General features: G+C 36.3%; 1 protein-coding gene across 2 annotated transcripts in view; it reads left to right on the forward strand.

Annotated features, from left to right (window-relative positions):
- PPP2R5E (protein phosphatase 2 regulatory subunit B'epsilon) overlaps window positions 1-18,156 on the forward strand; it is a 153,151-nt gene that overhangs the window by 105,161 nt on the left and 29,834 nt on the right. For both annotated transcript variants that reach the window (XM_012777661.2, XM_012777662.2), the window contains exons 4-5: window positions 5,663-5,764; window positions 11,110-11,202. In XM_012777661.2, coding sequence (XP_012633115.1) covers window positions 5,663-5,764; window positions 11,110-11,202 — 195 coding nt within the window. The remainder of the gene's footprint in view (window positions 1-5,662; window positions 5,765-11,109; window positions 11,203-18,156) is intronic.

The following is an 18,156-nucleotide window of genomic DNA, read 5'->3' on the forward strand; positions in this document are numbered from 1 at the left end:
TCCCTCAAGGTAGGTAGACAGTGCCTGTGGGTGCCTTTGAGTGGCACTGACAGGCCAAAAATGTAGGAAGATGATGGGAAGGGAGAGATGAGAAAATGAGAGAGTAATAAAAATGATAAAAAGAAATGGGAATGGGGGAAATCAGAGGGAAAAGAGAGAAATAAAGAAATCAGGTCCATCCATGGTCTTCAGGGGTGGGGGTGGAGGTGGAGGTGGTATATCAGAGAAGGAACCCTGAGAACCCTCTGTGCATTTCATGGTAATTTCTTACCTTGAAAAACTAGGAAACTCTTTGCACTTCAATTTCCTTATTTGTAAGATGAAGGGGCTGGGTGAGATAGACTCTAACATGATCTGATTTACAAGCTATTCAGTGGAGGCCCTAATCCTAGGTTTTCTATCTTTGAAGAGGTGTTATTCAGGCTTTGATACCCTTTCCTCCCATCCCCTCAGCTTTGCTCTGTCCTTATTGCCACTTTTTGGAGGTCAGCCTTCAAGCCTTCAAGCCTTCGAGCCTTCAAGCTTTTTTTTGTTTGATCCCAACATTCAGTGTTTATTATAATATCTTTGGAATAAAAATGAATTAGACTACCTCAAAGACATTTATTTTTTAAACTTGTTTTTCTTTGCACTGACACTGGTGTAGTTTAAAATAAAATAGTTGAAAAACAAATTCTTTTAATACACTTTTAAATTTCCTTTTGTTCATTTTGGATAATCCATTTCAAATTGAATAAATTTGAAGGCTTAGGGCTAAAGCCTCATGTATTTTAATATATAATAGAGGCAGTCTGTGACTTTGGAAATACTTGAATGCATTTTAATCTAGCCACGTTGACTCTTGTCAAAGCTGCTATGTCGTGGGAAGTGATGGTGGTGGTTGCTTGTGGTCATGATACATTTGCATAAGCATGCAATGGCCATTACCTATTTAATAATCCATTTAACCCTAGACTATAAATTAAAAGTGACGCCTGTGATAAAGATTTAATGGAAGCAAAGTCACTATTTAGGGCAGTGGTTTTTAACCATTTTTAGATCTTGAAAGTGTTTTGAAAATCTGATGAAGGCAACTGGCCTTCTTCTTGAATTGGACTCACACACAAACTGTTGAAGGTAAGTTAGGGAATTTAGAGACATCCCCCACCTACCCACTGAAGCCCATTGATGGATGACCCGATTTTAAATTCATGATTTTGGACCTCAACTATACAGTTAAACTTGTCTATTCATTCAATTCTTAAATCATTCGTTCATGAACTAAGCTTCATGAACTGTGGAAGACTCTGATTTTTAACTCTCTCTTGACAGCAATAATAGTATTGAATAAACAAATTCAAGAGCCCATTTCATCTTGAAATGAAAAGCATATCTCACATACTGTATGTCTCTAACTTACACTTTTTAAAGATTTAAAACTTATTTGGCATGTCCCAAGAGAAATAACAGTAACCTATCTGGTTTGCCATCCGTGTACTTCTTGCTTCAATACATCTTTAAATTTCCTTTTAGTTATCCATTTACATTATTTATAGTTATGATTATACAACATTCAATTGCTTTTCTACCTAAATGTTTATTTATAGACTTTGTTTGTGGTTCCATATGGCCATCATCTTTAATGCTGCACAGTATTCCACTGAGTTGATATACCTCTCTGATGCTGGACATAAAAGTTATTTCCAATTTTACACTTTTTGGAGAATGTTACAAATGACAGTTTTAAGTTGCTTTTTCAGTCTTGTCTTGGATTAGTTTCTTAGGGTTGGAAGTAATGCCTCCTTCATTAATAATATTTTTATTAAGCACCTACTATGTGTCAGGCTGTGTCAGAGGCGTGGCCATGATGCTTGATATGCTTTCCCATTCTTTCCCAATGTGTGGGAGAACTACTTAACCGGTCAAGTCAGCTCTGAATTGTCTAACCCAATAGACATGTACTTCCTCATTACTCATCTGGTGAATGTTTAAAAGTAAATGAAATGAAGCATGTGAGGAAGGTAAATTTGAAGAAATGGCAATGTGTAGCTAAATGAGATGTGGATGATTTTATAACGACCTGCTGTTTGGATTGTTTACCCAGTGTGGCCTTTTTCTGATGTGGTAACTGAGAGATGAAACTTTGACCAAATCAGATAAATAACCTAGATTTATTTAAATCATCTAGAAAACTTTAAATTGAATTTTGGTTAAAGCAAAACCATAGTACACAGCTTTATTAATGTATCCAAACTTTTATTTTTGTGAATATTTATTGAATGCCTAGTATGTGCTAGGAAAACAAATGTCTTGCCTGTTCTTGATTGGTTCTTGATTAGTGGGGAGAGACAAACAATTATGTGAACAGGTAGTTGCTGCGGCATGTGGTGGCCACTGTAAGAGAGTTTATATGTCTAAAAATACAGAGGAGCAGAAGTTTCTGTCTCTTTACCCAGATTTTTTACTATAGAGAAGGCTTTTTTTTTCTTTCATGGTTTACTTTTTTTGTCTTCAGAGGGGAAAAACACTTATTAAAGAGTATAGTAGGCCGGGCGCTGTGGCTCACGCCTGTAATCCTAGCTCTTGGGAGGCCGAGGCGGGCGGATTGCTCAAGGTCAGGAGTTCAAAACCAGCCTGAGCAAGAGCGAGACCCCGTCTCTACTATAAATAGAAAGAAATTAATTGGCCAACTGATATATATATAAAAAAAATTAGCCGGGCATGGTGGCGTATGCCTGTAGTCCCAGCTACCCGGGAGGCTGAGGCAGAAGGATCGCTCGAGCCCAGGAGTTTGAGGTTGCTGTGAGCTAGGCTGACGCCACGGCACTCACTCTAGCCTGGGCAACAAAGCGAGACTCTGTCTCAAAAAAAAAAAAAAAAAGAGTATAGTAAATATAAATAACTTAGTTGGGATGAAAAGTCAATTAATTTTTGACATGTATAGTTTAATGAAGATTCAAAGTTACATAATTATAGGACCTTTGCCCTTGTGAATTGCAGTATGGCTGGCTGGTTGAAGAGAAGTCGTAGGTTGATAGTTATGGGAAAAGTAACTAGTTTCTTCGTCAATATAATTTCTAATAATCTTTGGAAGGCACAGCGGAAATGTGCATGCTGTCATTAGCCATAGCAAAAACATATTCTAATAGCATTTTTTTCTGTCATCTAAGCTAAAGAGCAAAAGAGTTGATCTACCTACTCTTCTAGAACACTATGGAGATCCTGACAGCCAGCATTCCAGTTGTTAACTCTGCTGGTTACTAACTATAACTTTGTAACTTAACAAAACCTATGCTTCTGTTTCCTCAGTGGCAAATTGGGAACATTAATAGTACACAATTCATAAGGCTGCCCAATCCAATAGATAACTGTTCTGTGCTCATCTTCATCAACCTCTGAGCATCATTTGTTGCTCTTGACCTCTTCTTCCTTCTTAAAACACCCTTCCCTCTTAACTCTGAGATAAATTCTAGTTCTTTTCTTCTACCCCGTGCTCCTTTTCATTTGTTCTTCTTCTTCTACCTAATTTCTATATGTTAGGTGCCCAAGGACCCTTTCTGTCCTTTCTATTAATGTTTACGTCTTTCCAAGGTGATCCATTAGTCCCATGGCTTCAAGTATCATCTGTATGCTGAGTCCTTCCTTATATGTTTCCAGGTATGAACCATGCAGCTCAGAGGTCCAGATTCATATGTCTGCTTACTTCCTAGATATTGCTTCTTTAACACATCTGTAACTGGATTGTTGGATCTCTCCACCAAAACAAGCGAGCAAAGAAACCTTTTCTCTTTCTCTGTAATCTCCATAGTCAGTAAATGGCCTCAGATCTATGACTTGTCCTTGATTCTTTCCTTTCCTTTACTCCATACATTCAAGCCAGGAGCAAGCACTATCTCCAGAATATATTTCGAATTGATTATTCCTGTCTGTCTTCTCTGGCACCATCCTAGTCCAAGCCAACATCTTCCCTTGCCACATTCACAGCCTTCTAACTCGTCCCCTTCCTGTCTATTCTGTATATAGCTACTAAAGTGATTTTTTTAAAGCAAAAATCAGATCAAGTGACTTCCCTGTTTAAGATCCACTAATGGCTTCCCATTGCACTTAAAATTGAATCTCCTTTCCATAGCTTGCACATCTGAGCTCACTTTCCATAGCTAGAGAAATGGAAATGATTGTGGCTTTAACTAGAATATAAGCTCCATGAGGGCATGGATTTTTATCTGCTTTATTCACTATTGTTTTCTCAGTGTTTAGAACAGTATGTACATAGAATAGACACTTAATAAATATATTTTGAATGAATAACCACATTTAGATTATATAGGGCCCCCGAAGCCTTTCTTCTTTTGTCTTTTAGAGGAGTAGATTAAACGGCTGGGCGCCGGTGGCTCACGCCTGTAATCCTAGCACTTTGGGAGGCTGAGGCGGGTAGATTGCTTGAGGTCAGGAGTTCGAAACCAGCCTGAGCAAGAGCAAAACCCTGTCTCTACTATAAATAGAAAGAAATTAATTGGCCAACTAATATATAGAAAAAATCAGCTGGGCATGGTTGCGCATGCCTGTAGTCACAGCTACTCGGGAGGCTGAGGCAGAAGGATCGCTTGAGCCCAGGAGTTTGAGGTTGCTGTGAGCTAGGCTGATGCCACGGCACTCATTCTAGCCTGGGTAACAAAGTGAGACTCTGTCTCTAAATAAATAAATAAAATAAAATAAAAATAGAGGAGTAGGTTATAGCTCAGCATTTTGTGTATTACATAGAAAGTCCTGCAAAGGCTTCTAGTACAGTATCTCCTTCATTTTCTCTTCTTACCTTCTCTACATATTGCCCTCCTACTCCTTCCCATTTTATTCTTCTGACCTGAGGATATGTTTGGGTCATTAGGAGAAGATAAGATAGTAAGTAGGGCAAGAAAAAAATTGAAAAGGAATCCTGAGAATAGTACCAACAGCATTTTAAAAATAAGCATTTTACTATAGAAGTCTTGTCATATTTACAGAAATGGCAGATAATGTAATGAATCCTCATCTCTTCATCACCTTTCAACAGTTATCAATTTATGGCCATTCTTTGAACAACCAGCATTTAATTTGGACATTGCCTATGGTAAAGGAATACCTAGTTTGTAGTGGTTTATATTCACAAATATATCTTACCCTGGGCATCGTTGCTATTTTGTAAACCAAATTGTTGAGGACAGATAAGAAATATTTTTAAGGTTGTTAGGTTTTGAAATGTCTTTTCTGATTCATTTTTGTGAATGTCTGAAATTTCACTATTCAACTATAAATCTGCAAATTGTGAATAAGCCTGAGAAGGAAAGGACATGAATTTAGCAGTTATTTATATCTTCGTGTAAATTGGTTGATTAGAAGCATGCTTGGCTGGTAAGTAACCAAAAGCAGGCTTTGATGAAAGGTTAAAATCATGCGGATTTAGGGTGGGAAGGGCCAAATAAGGACAAGAAATAGTGTTCACAAGGGTAGGAAGTGCTGCTTTGCTACTTTCCAGCATTGCCTAGAGGTGATCCTGGCCTCAAAGCCTGTAGAATGCAGTCCTCATTCCACTTTAGTGGTGCTCCTCATGCAGTTACCTGGGTTCCCTTCGGCTTGCTCCCTAAGACCTCATGTAAAGCTGTCCAGAAGATGCTTCCAGCTAACTCTGTTGCTTGTTTATTTTTAGGTATCTTGCAATATATTCAGAACTCTCCCTCCTAGTGACAGCAACGAATTTGATCCAGAAGAAGATGAACCTACCCTTGAGGCATCATGGCCACACTTACAGGTACTTTGAACTACCATTTGTTATAAAAGAAAGTTCCATTTACTCATTAGCTGATTAGCATGGGAATTCCTTTGAAGGCCTTTATTCACAAAGAAATCAAATTAGAGTTCATTAATAGAAAGCTGGAGAGTGCTTTTTATGTTTTTTACTCTCTAAAATCAGGATGCCAAAAGAATAAAATAATAGGCATCAGTGTAATGCTTTAGTGTGGGCCCCCTATGTTGCAGGTACAGGCAGCAATTCTTATTTTATGAGCTTCTCTATGATCCTGCCTACTGGAGCCTCAAACAAGAGCGGAACCATTTTCACATTGTTATTAGTTGGATGTGATTAGGTCACAGAGTACATATCTCATTTTTAGCAGTAGGTACCCTGGGGACTTTGTATGCCTGTCTTCATGATAACCACTAATGTGTTTCTTTAGTCTAGAAGGACAAAACCAAACTGTAATAACTATTCCTTTCACAGTGTTGTAAGGAAGAGCAACAGCTGAGAGGAAGCTTGGGTGAAGGCCAATTTTGTTCTCTTGCACTGAGAAGGCCACGTTTTCCAATCATGCTCACATGCCAGGACAGATCAGGGACATCCTTGCATCTCTTCCAGCACCAGGCCCATCTGTGCTGTGTTTACTTACACATACTGGTCATTTTCCAGCTTCTTTCCTGGTTGCCTTCTCTCTCTGTCAACATTTCTCAAAAGAATAGAACGAGAAACTTTGTACAAATTGAGCCCCAAAGCCATCTTTCCATTCAGTCATAATGTCCTCAGTGGCTGGGTGACAAAAAGCAAGGAGGGAGGGATTGGAAGAAAAGAAATATGACCTTGTATATCTTTACCCCTAGGCAGAAGCCACTGCATCTTGGTAGAAGTGTGTTCATGGTTACTAGTTGACTTTTTGAAGAGCAAAAAACTGTGTGGCGAAGATAAGGCCTAGAAATATTCTAGGATTCTATTTATTCTTTTCCCCCACTTCAGAATTTTTGACATAAATTTGCAAGTTTTCCTGTCCTGCTTTGGCAACTCAAGGTTTCTACAGCCACACGTGCTATTTCCCCTGATTATATAGAGAGTTTTCGGGGACTCTGTTTTCTTAACTCTTACGCAGGCAGGCATGTTATACATATGTATCCCTGCTACCCATGCCAAACTCGGATAAATTAGTTAAAACACTAGTTGATTTACTATCTTAGATGTTTGGGTTTTTTTCTTAAGGTCTAGACATATTTTCTACAATCTAAGAAATTTATACACTATCTGTGCTTTTCCCAGATTGTGACAAATTCTGAAAAAGTTACTCTTTTAAATGGGCATGTCTTATTCTTAATTCTTGGCACCATTTCATCGAATTACAAGTTAGTCTGGAAGAAACTTAAAAAGAAGAAAGATAATCTCAGGAGAGTCCTATGGTGGAAAAGGCAGGGAGGAAGATACCACCAAAGGTTCAACTTATTTTCTTCTTCTCTACATCCAAAAGAAGAGGCAGTAGACCACTCTTGTCATTTGCAAGAACTTTCTGAATACTCTAAATCATGATTACCATGAACTTTCCCCTAAAGTACAAGAAAATTTAACTCAGTATTTCAGTGAATCCTTCTTATACTTAATGACTCTATAAAATACAGGACCAAATTAATTTCTAATGCTATTAAACTAAATTCTGCCACCAGAAAATTCTAGCTAACACAGTACTGTAGGAATATTAACCATTAGGTTCATCTGAAACCCTAAAACCAAAGCAACAATGAGGAATGGTGATGAGATCTTGCTCTTTTGGATATGAAGTCACAAACTGAGTTATAGAACAGGCTCTTTCATCTGTGTTGACATCCTGTTCAAGCCTATAATTCTTCTTGTCCCTTCTTTAGGTCAGGGGGAAATAGGACCGACTAATGCTGAATCAGGTGAAGGAAACCTACTTTTAAAATTCACAAATCACCCTTCATTCATAGTGAACAGGCACACTGTTGCCTTCAGCATCTGTTGTTTTGTATACATCTTTCTATAGGTTCCTGACTTATGTCAAGAATCCTGTGTTTTGTTTGTGTATTCTTACTGCACAGATTAGTCACTTTTCCATTTTCATTGAGAGGTGGTTTTAGTACTGTCGAGACCACTCATTGAACATGTAAGAATTGGTTCTTATTTGCGTATTTTCTGAAATTAGGTCTGTCTTTTCAGTAAAATACAATTCTGTGGGAATTCCATCTTACAATTAAGGAATTATTTTTAATGCATTACACTTGAGACTGAAAACAAGGAATGCTAAAGTCTTTTTACTCGGTTCCTTGGAGAATTTACTTGTGTGACCTTGAAAAGTAACATCTCCTCCCCAGCACCCAATTTTTCCCTTTAGAAACTTAAGAGAGATTTTTGATTCTGAGGTAAAATGTTTCCCTAAGTGCGGAGAACATTTATTTATACTTATTAATAAATGTGTCTGAAGTGTTTAAGCCAAACTATTTTAAGCCATAACTGCTTTCAAGGGACCAGAGAGGAGAGAGCACTTTGCCAAGCCTGCTGGAAAGCCCTGCCAGTCCGAGTCAGGCCTGGAAGATGAGAATCTCTCCATTTTGTAAGAACAAAAAGAGGGATAAAACCCACGTTGATGGGGTCATTTGAATAAGGCTGATATTCTATTTGTAAAACTGAGAGTTGAAAGATGAGTGTATTGAAAAAAGAACAGTTCTGTGAGGTGCTAGGACTCAGGCATTATTTTGACTAGAAGAATAACATATAAAACTTGGCAGCACCCAGATCATTGGGAAAGAAATTTTTCTGATTTCAGAGTTTCAAAGAGAAAAACATAGTTTTATAAAGCGATACAATACTAGTGTGAATACCTAATTTAAGTTTTAAGTAGAGTCTGGAGCCACAAGGTTGATATATAGGAAGCACTTAAGTCATTGGTATCTGCAGGCTAGTAGGGAAACCTTGAGACCTTTCAGTGGCCTGCAAGGTCAGTACTACTTTTATAATAGTGCTACATATGTTATTTGCTCATTTCACCATGTTGACATATGTACTATTTGTTGTAAAGCCAATGGTAGTTAAAACTGCTGTTGCTTTAGCAGGAATCAAGGCAGTTGTACCAGACTGGTCAAGTTGTCATTGTATTCTTTACTATTGCCACACACTTGCAATTAAAAAAAAAAGCCAATTGAACTTGAACATCCTTAAAGAAGCAATACAAATCATTAATTTTATTAAATTTTGACCCTGGAGTACACATTTAAAAAAATATTCTGCACAACAAAATGGAAAGTATTGATGAATCACTTCTGTATATGAAATATAACAGTTATCTTGTGGAAAGGCACTTATGTTATTGTTCTGATTTGTAGGGTAAGCTAGCTGATTTTCATGAAACATTTTCATGAAACATTGAAGGAATGACTAACAAACTATGGTTATTCAGACTTGGGAATATGGTGCATTCTTTCTGTAAAACAGGGAAATCAAGTGACAGTATTTGTGATCACTGATAACATCGAAGCATTCAAGCAAAATTTAAAATGAGAAATTTAGAAAACTTGTATCTGTTTTGTATTTGTCACCTTGAGCTGTATATAACTTCCCAAAGCTTAAAGACTTTTGGGGGGGTAAAATTGGAGATATTGAAGAATATAATTTTTTAAAAGATACTTTATATGTAATATGCCAACATTTGAAAGTCTACATAACTCAGTGAACCAATATTTTCCAGTTTGCAAATGAATACTATTAGGAAACTGCACGGATAAAGATTCATTCAAAATGCAAGACAAACAATTGGATTTTAGTGTAACAAAGGATGAAAAGTTCATTGATATCATTTCAGATTCTGCTTTACAACTAATCTTTAAGAAATGAAAATTTGTTGAGTTTTGATGTAGTATCAAAGAATATCCACAATTATGTGAAAAGTTTAAAATACTTTCCCTTTTTCCAACTACTAGGTCTGTGTGAGGCTTGCTTTTCTTTATATACATCAACTAAAACAATGTATCATAACAGATTGAATACAGAAGCAGATAAGAATCTGTTTTCTGTTAAGTCACACATTAAAGAGATTTACAAAACTATAAACAATACCTCTCTTCTTAATTTTTTTGGAAAAGTTATTTTCCACAAAAATATATTAACATGTATTTTATTGTTTTAAAATGAAATAATAAAAACATTTAAAATTTTCTCAGTTTTTATTTCTAATGTTTTATATATATAGCTCATACAAACAAAAGCTTTTGGGGGGTGGGTCTTTGTTAATTTTTAAGTGTAAAGGAGTGAGACCAAAAAGTTAGCAAATACAGTGTTTTAGGAATGGTGACATTGATGCTATGTATTAGTCACTATACAGAGGGCTTTATGTATATTATCATGTGTAATTTTAGGGATTGTTATCTCATTCTAAAGTTGAAGAAACAGTTTCAGAGAAATTAACTTACTAAATTTTATACAGTTTGTAAGGAAAAGAACTAGGCCTCCAGCGCAGTGCCTTTCTCTTAAAAGTTCTGATTTTATATACTGTTGTATATTATACCAGGATCAAATGTAGCCTTTAATATTAATTTATTATGCAAAGAGAATAAACAGTGATCTCCCACTGTTTATGAGGACAGTTATTCGAGTTTGCCTCTTTGTAGATGAGAATATTGAGTCACACCACCATATGTTGCTTGGAGGAGTGTAAATTGCCGTCAACTTTCTAAAAGGAAATTTGACAATGAGTATCGAAAATCCTGAATGTTTGAATATCTTTCAATCTAGCAATTCCACTTTTAGAAATATTTCCTCATGAGATAATTGAACAAGTGCACACTGATGTATGTTATGTGATACACATTGTGGCATAATGATAGAAAAATAATTCAGACATCACTTAAATGTCAAAGTGTTACATCACTTAAATGTAATCACTTATTACATTATGAATAGTGGACTTATTCATTATAAATCATGTATAATAGACTACTAATAGCTACTAAGATATTGTTGATGTAAATTGTTCATAATATATTGTTTAAATGGTAAAAGTAGTTTGTAAAACCTTAAAAGATATATTTATAGTACATGAGTATGCTGTAGAAGGAGGTATATACATTAAAATGTTAACAGTGGTTGTCTCTGAATGATAAGACTATCATGGATTTTTATTTGCTTTTTTGGTTGTATTTTCTAACTTTTAATTTTAAAAGTTAAAAAGAATAACAGTAACTGAGCCACAAGAAATTCTAGTATGATTTGTCGATTGATGTTAAATCAACTTTTTAATCCCTGCCAGTTTTAGTGTTATAGGCTTTTCATGGTTTTTAATACTATTTTCAGTGAATCATAATTTGAAATTAACTATAAACTGTTTGTTGCAGCTTGTATATGAATTTTTCATAAGATTTTTGGAAAGCCAAGAATTCCAACCCAGCATTGCCAAAAAATACATAGATCAGAAATTTGTATTACAGGTAAGCATATTCTTGTGGGTGTGGGCATTTGTTATTCAGTTAACACTTTATCTCATTTTCTGTTGGTGTTTGTTCAAAAAAAATTTTCAGTGACGATTGTCACCTTATAAACAAATAAATATACATAAGTTAATTTCCATTACTGCCCATTAAAAATAATAGATATATCTTTAATTTATGTGTGGTAGAAATTAATTACATTTTAAATAGACAGGAATGCTAATGCCTATGTCCTTGTGGTTTTCTTTCCTAAAGTTTAATTATGAAGGAATTTTATTTATGTAACCCTTGTTTGTGTATATCTTTATGTAGCTTAAAAACTCATTTGCATAAAGAACTATTGCATAGATCTGTTAAAACTGAGTAGGTAAGCTCAGACTGCAGAGCGTAAATAACCTTTTTACCCTTTGCACTCGCTTGCTTTTTTCTCGATTCCTTTATTCTACTTGGGATTTAATTTTTTAAATACCCCAGATTTTACAAAGCGTGGCAGTAAAATAAAAAACTGGAGTTTCTTTTCATACAAACTTATTTGTTTGGATTTTTTTATATTTCAAATTATTGATACATTCAAAGAGTAATTTTAATCTCTATAATTTTTGCTAACCGTGTCGAGTCACACTCGACATCTGAGTGCAAAGGGTTAATAAATAACCAAAACTTAGGGTACTGGTGAGCTTTCACTGCTGGGAAATAGCACAGCTTATTAACCGTCTAATTTCCCTGAAGAGATTAACTCTTACCTATCTATTTGGAACTTCTTAGGGAGCATATTTTTTGTGATTCTTCATTTTATATGTTACAACCATAGATCACACCTTCCTTTTTACCAAGACTTGGGTACTTCCATGGTGTTGAATTTTTAGGTAATATTCTTTGCTCCTCTGTTGATATTCATGTATAAAAAGGGGTACTTGAGCCAAACTGGTATATGGACTGTCATAGCTCCTTTCTGAATGACATGTGAGCTACCTAAGGTAGAAATGAATAAATATCTATCTCTTAGTGAGCCAATAGCAGAATTTCAAATTTAAAACATTGATTTTTCAGGAAATTGATCTATTACCTTACCTGGATAAAGTCTGATAACCTTCATGATGGCCTGCCTCTTTTTGCTCCCTCTCTAATTAAATTAATACATTTAGAATTTGGAGCATGTAGGTTGAGCCATAGTCAATATTTTGACTGTTTTTAACACTCAAAACACAGCCGTTTCATAGGGCTTTACTCAACAGAGTGCCAAGCAGCAGGCAAGCTCCAGAGAGTTGAGGCCATGGAGGCTCTGTACACCCCGGGTAATGTGACTGAGGGGAATTAAAACCCGAAGTTCAAGGCCGGGCGCTGTGGCTCACGCCTGTAATCCTAGCTCTTGGGAGGCCGAGGCGGGCGGATTGCTCAAGGTCAGGAGTTCAAAACCAGCCTGAGCAAGAGCGAGACCCCGTCTCTACTATAAATAGAAAGAAATTAATTGGCCAACTGATATATATATAAAAAATTAGCCGGGCATGGTGGCGCATGCCTGTAGTCCCAGCTACTCGGGAGGCTGAGGCAGAAGGATCACTCAAGCCCAGGAGTTTGAGGTTGCTGTGAGCTAGGCTGACGCCACGGCACTCACTCTAGCCTGGACAACAAAGTGAGACTCTGTCGCAAAAAAAAAAACAAAAAAAAAACCCGAAGTTCAGTGATCAGCTCAGAGCTGGAAAGGAGCGTTGGTGCCTGCCTGTGGGGTCATTAGCACCCAGACACCCTATTCCCCCTAGGTACATGAAGCAGATCATTGAGCTATGCTCTACTGCACATTTAGTGTACTTTGACACACTGGTGAGTCATGGCTCACTTCCTTAATATGGGAGGTGCTGGAAAAGTGAGGTTTGAGATAGAGATAGAGAGGTAGGTAAAAAGATCACTGGGCAAATAGGTAGATTGATACAGATCCTTTATACCAAGGAAACAAAGTTCTTTGCAGAAAAATGAAAGTTTACATAATAGATCCTCATTTTGTATTGGAAAGCTGTTGCATTTATATAGCACTGTATAATTGTCAGAGTACCTTTACGTGCATTACTTAATTTGATTTATACAAGAATTTTGTATAATAAACATGGCTAGGTGTTTATGCTCATTTCATAGATGAATAAACTGAGGTCTGGAAAGATTATCCAGTTTATTCAAGCATATTTCCTTTTCTGCTTTTCTGTCCATTATGCCGTGATGCCTCCTTGGGATTCCCCTCTCTGTAACTTGGAATGACTTCAAGGAAGGAGTAGCCCTCATGTCTGAACACTAATGAAATAATAGAGTTCTCATATTTATGGTGAATTAACATGCTTGAGAGGATCACATAATGATTCTCCACTAGAGCCTGTGTTTAGCTGCCATGGAATCAGTAAATCCTATGATCTTACTGTGCAGCCAGAGCTTTTCTTACACAAAAAACATGCAGAGCCCAGCCCAGTGTGCTGTCCATGGTAGATGGTACTGAAGATAAAACTCATAAGACTGAAACATCAGAGAAACCCAGATTTGGAAAGGACATTTCGGGTTGTATATTCTGGTTCTTTACCAAGGAAATCGGTCTCTTTGAGACACTTTTTTAGTGAAGAAAAGCCACACGGGCAGCTTATTCTGTTTTTGTTAGGAAGTTCCTTTTTATGTTGAGCCTCCCCATACCTTGTACCCTTTGGCCTTATTCTCCCCAGAATAGTCTCTTAGAATATCACTAGCCTAGATGTAATCTTTCAGGTCTTAGAAGACAGGTTTTGTTTTTACCCTTTGGCTCTTTTTCTCTAGAACAGCGGTTGTAACTCAAAAGCTCATAGGCTCATTCATAGGTGTCAGACGATAGGATATAGACTGGCTCCTATTAAAGGGGTCTTTGTCTACTCTTCTCAATTTAGTTATTGCTGGACTTTTCTTCCCCTCACCCTCCTCCAAGAGAAACAGAAAGCCAGATTTTTATATGAAATTTTCTGATATTACTAAAATCCTGTTGATGAATTAAGCCTGTTTGCCTTCTGGATCTGGCCCACCAGCTGTCAGTGTGCATTCTCTGCTGCAGAATGAGGCCTTCGTTCTCGCAGCCTTTTCTCATCTGTTAGTTTTTGAAGCCTTCAAGATCTTCTGGATGTGTCCATTTGTCTTCAATTATGACATCTACATCTGAACACAGTGCCCTAAGCCTGGGCAGCCCAACGCAGCTTCCAGTTGGGTTTGTCATTCCTTTGTCTGCACTCTAGGTTTCTTAAGGGGAAAGTCTCATTGCCATTTCTTGCTATAGCATGATGTTGCCAACCTTTCTTAAGCTTGAGGTTGTAGCTGACTTCTGATTGAGCTTTATTCATGTTGTTATAAAGCCATATTTTCCTTTTTTTTTTTTTCCCCTCTTAAGAGATGATGTCTTGCTATGTTGCCCAGGCAGGGCTCACATTTCTTGGCTCAAGCGATTCTCCCACCTCATCCCTTCCAGGAGCTGGGACTGCAGGCATGCACCGTCGCACCCAGCCTCCTTGTTCTTGTTTGTTAAGCAGTTTTGTTTGTTTTTTTAATCTAAGTGTAGGACTTGGCATATATATCTGTGGAATACGATTTCTCCCCAGTTTGTGGAGGTCTTTGTGGATCATTATCCTCTCCTTTATTCACCTTGTCTTCCCTCTTTATGACATCTGTAATTATTAACCTCATCTAAGTCATAGTTTAAAATTGTTCAACTAGCCAGGGCTGTGGAAGAGACCTGGGACATGCCTTTAGAAATTCCCTGATTTTACACAGATTCAGTAATCAGTAATATTTTAATTCTATCCTTGAACCAGTTAGACATTTACTAGTATATTATCATCCTTTCTGCATTTCTTAATTTTGTTAATAAAGAAAGCATATTGACTTTGTTAGATGCTGTGGTAAAAGCCAGGACTTTTGTGTTTACTGCATCCCCTCATCTACAGGCCTTGTAACTTTGTCATAAAAAGAAATGCCATTCATCTGCCATATGGCATTAGTGAACTTCTAGAGCTAAATAGTGAAGTCCATCTATATAGTTTACATTTTCAGCTCCTTCCTCATTTTTTACAACGTTTGCTTTTTTACCTTCCATCTGTTGGATCTGTTGATGAATTTCATCTTCAGACCAGGGCTCAGAGGGATTAATGCTCATATTTCACCCTGTTATCCCCCATCCCACCCCATCTCCGTCTTCTCCCCCAACCATGCCTTAACTGTCTTGAGTTAGCGGGTCCTTCCCACTTCTGCACTCTGTAATCAGGTCTTTTTCACACCCCTTTGTTTTTCCTTGCTTTTTAAAACCTCCACCTTTTGAAACAATTTAAAAATGTATATGAAGCTTATGATAACATTTTGCAAAGAAGGCTTGAATAAATGTAGAATGTCATGTATTCCTAGATGAGAAGACTTGCTATCATAAAAATATTCATATAATCCCCAAATAAGTTATATATTTAGTGTAGTTCTAATTAAAATTCCAGTAGTTTTTATTTGAAATTCTCAGAGTTCATGAAATAAATATTTGAAAAACATGATTAATAATATGGTACTTTATCTATTAGATAATAAAACATATTATAAAGATACAGTAATTAAAACAATGTGGAATTTAACAGGAAAATGGAACATAGTAGAAGTTTGAGTGGAGAAGACCCTTCTGAATATGCCATTAAACCCGTAAGATGATGTATCCATCAATCAATCAATAAGTACATACATACATACATACATACATACATAAAATTGGTATAATCATTGAGAAGAAGATATCTGATAGTATTTTGTCAACTCAAATATTGACCCAGCAATTCCATGAGAAATAATCAGATATGGACACAAAGATATATTCAAAATCTTTGTATGTATACAAAGATATTGAATGTATCATTGTTAATAATTACTAGAAAATTGGAAACAAAAGTTTCTTGGGAGATAGTTGAACTGTAGACATTCATGTAGTGGGATATTCATCAGTTAGTAAAAAGCATTTGATAGAGCAACACGTGATCGATTTTTAAGTGAAACATGCATTTTTATGGAACAGATTAATTTTTGAGCCAGCGTTATTTTAGGGAAAAGGAATGTTGGTATTTTTGTCTTAGTATATTTGTGCTGCTATAACAGACTACCTAAGACTGGCTAATTTATAAAGAACAGAAATTTATTTCTCATATTTCTGGAGGTTGGCATGTCCAAGATCAAGGCACTGGCATCTAATAAGGGCCTTCTTACTGTGCCCTCACATGGCAGAACATGAAAGGGCTAAAGAGTGAACCCACTCCAGAAAGTCTTTTTTATAGTGGTATTATTCAGTTCATGAGAACAGAGCTGTTAGGACCTAAGTACCTCCCAAAGGCCTTACCTCCTAACACCATTGCATTAGCAATTAAGTTTCCAACACTAATTTTTGGGGGACATATTCAGACTACAGCAATATGCATTAACAATTTTGGAAAGAGATATACCAAATTGTTATGAATTGTCTGGAAGGGCATGATTATGTGATGATCTTTACTATTTTTTAAATATATCTCTATTTATTACATTTAAAAATAATGAACATGTTACAATCAATAAGAATAGTAAAAAGATTTCAGCTTCAAGTGCAATCTCATTTTATTGCCATGCATTTTTCATAAACCTCAGCTGATTTTGTGCATTAGCCTTTCTAAGACTATTTTTGTAGGACTGCACCATTCTTTTATGTCTAATATTTGTTGTGTTTCCTTCCTTTCAGCATTTGCATATGTCCTTTTAAAATCTGAAGCTTGAAAGAAAGCTTCCTGTGTTGACTTAAAAGCCTTTCTCAATATTTTGAGTTTTTCTTCTTCATCAGGAAGCAGTATAGATTGGTGGTTAAGTGTATAAACTAGTTTGAATTCAGACTCTGCCATTTTTTAGTGTGTGACCTTGGACAAGCCATGTAACTACTCTTTGCCTTAGTTTCCTTATCTGGAAAGTAGATGCAAAATATATACATAGTAATTACATTGTAAGGTTGTTGAGGAGACTTAATAACTAAATACCTATACAAACACTTAGAACAATGCCTGACAACATGGTAAGCAGTCAGTAAATGTTATACCGATTCTGTCACTCATGTTTTTATCAGGATCAATTCTAATAAAGAAGGTTTAGAACCTTCTTTAGCTGTGTTTTCTGTAATAACTTCAGACAATGAAATCATATAATGTTAAGTCTATCATGTCTTACCCAGTGTGCTACGAATTATTTATTCTAAAAATCATTAATACCCTTTGGACTCTACTTATGTGGTTCTTCTCAGAATGTCAGGTTCTCTTAAGTTGTTACATGTGGTCTCCTGTGTCCCAGGATTCTCATCAGTTCTCCTTTGCCAACTGATTTCTTTCAATTAGTGTTGGAAGTAAATGTATTAGTGCCAGGAACATATAACTTATATGAAAACCAGTGATAGTACATTTAAATTTTTGCAGAGGACAAAATTTGCATCTGGGTGTAAGCAAAGGGTGTGATGGAAACTGGTGATTTAGAGAGCTTGCGCCCTGTTGCGAATCCACTCCTGTTAACTATTGGCCTCTAGGTAAGTGAGCCAAGTGTTGCTAGATTTTCTGGTTTTTCAAGAGAAGCTGAAAATCCAAATTTTTGTGTGGGCCAGATAAAACAGTCTGTTTTGTTGTTTTTTATTCAAGGGTCTTGAAGGGTTTTCTTGTTTTTTATTCAAGAATGGTATGACTGGCTCACTTGAATTTCATTGTGATTTTAATTAAATGTAGGCTTATATAACCTTTAGCATTTTTTATGTACTCATTTAAATGTTTACACAAGAAAGCTGTCAGATTTATCAAAGATAGTCAGTTTCATTGCACAGTGCACTTGTGTCTGTAGTGATGTTGATTTTAGATGTAGGTAACTTGGTAACTGCGTTCTATAGCTCTAAGTGTGTAGACTTGCCTTGGCTTATAGAACAATTTTGTC

This window comes from Microcebus murinus, chromosome 6 (assembly GCF_040939455.1).
Source record: "Microcebus murinus isolate Inina chromosome 6, M.murinus_Inina_mat1.0, whole genome shotgun sequence".
Taxonomy (NCBI): domain Eukaryota; kingdom Metazoa; phylum Chordata; class Mammalia; order Primates; family Cheirogaleidae; genus Microcebus; species Microcebus murinus.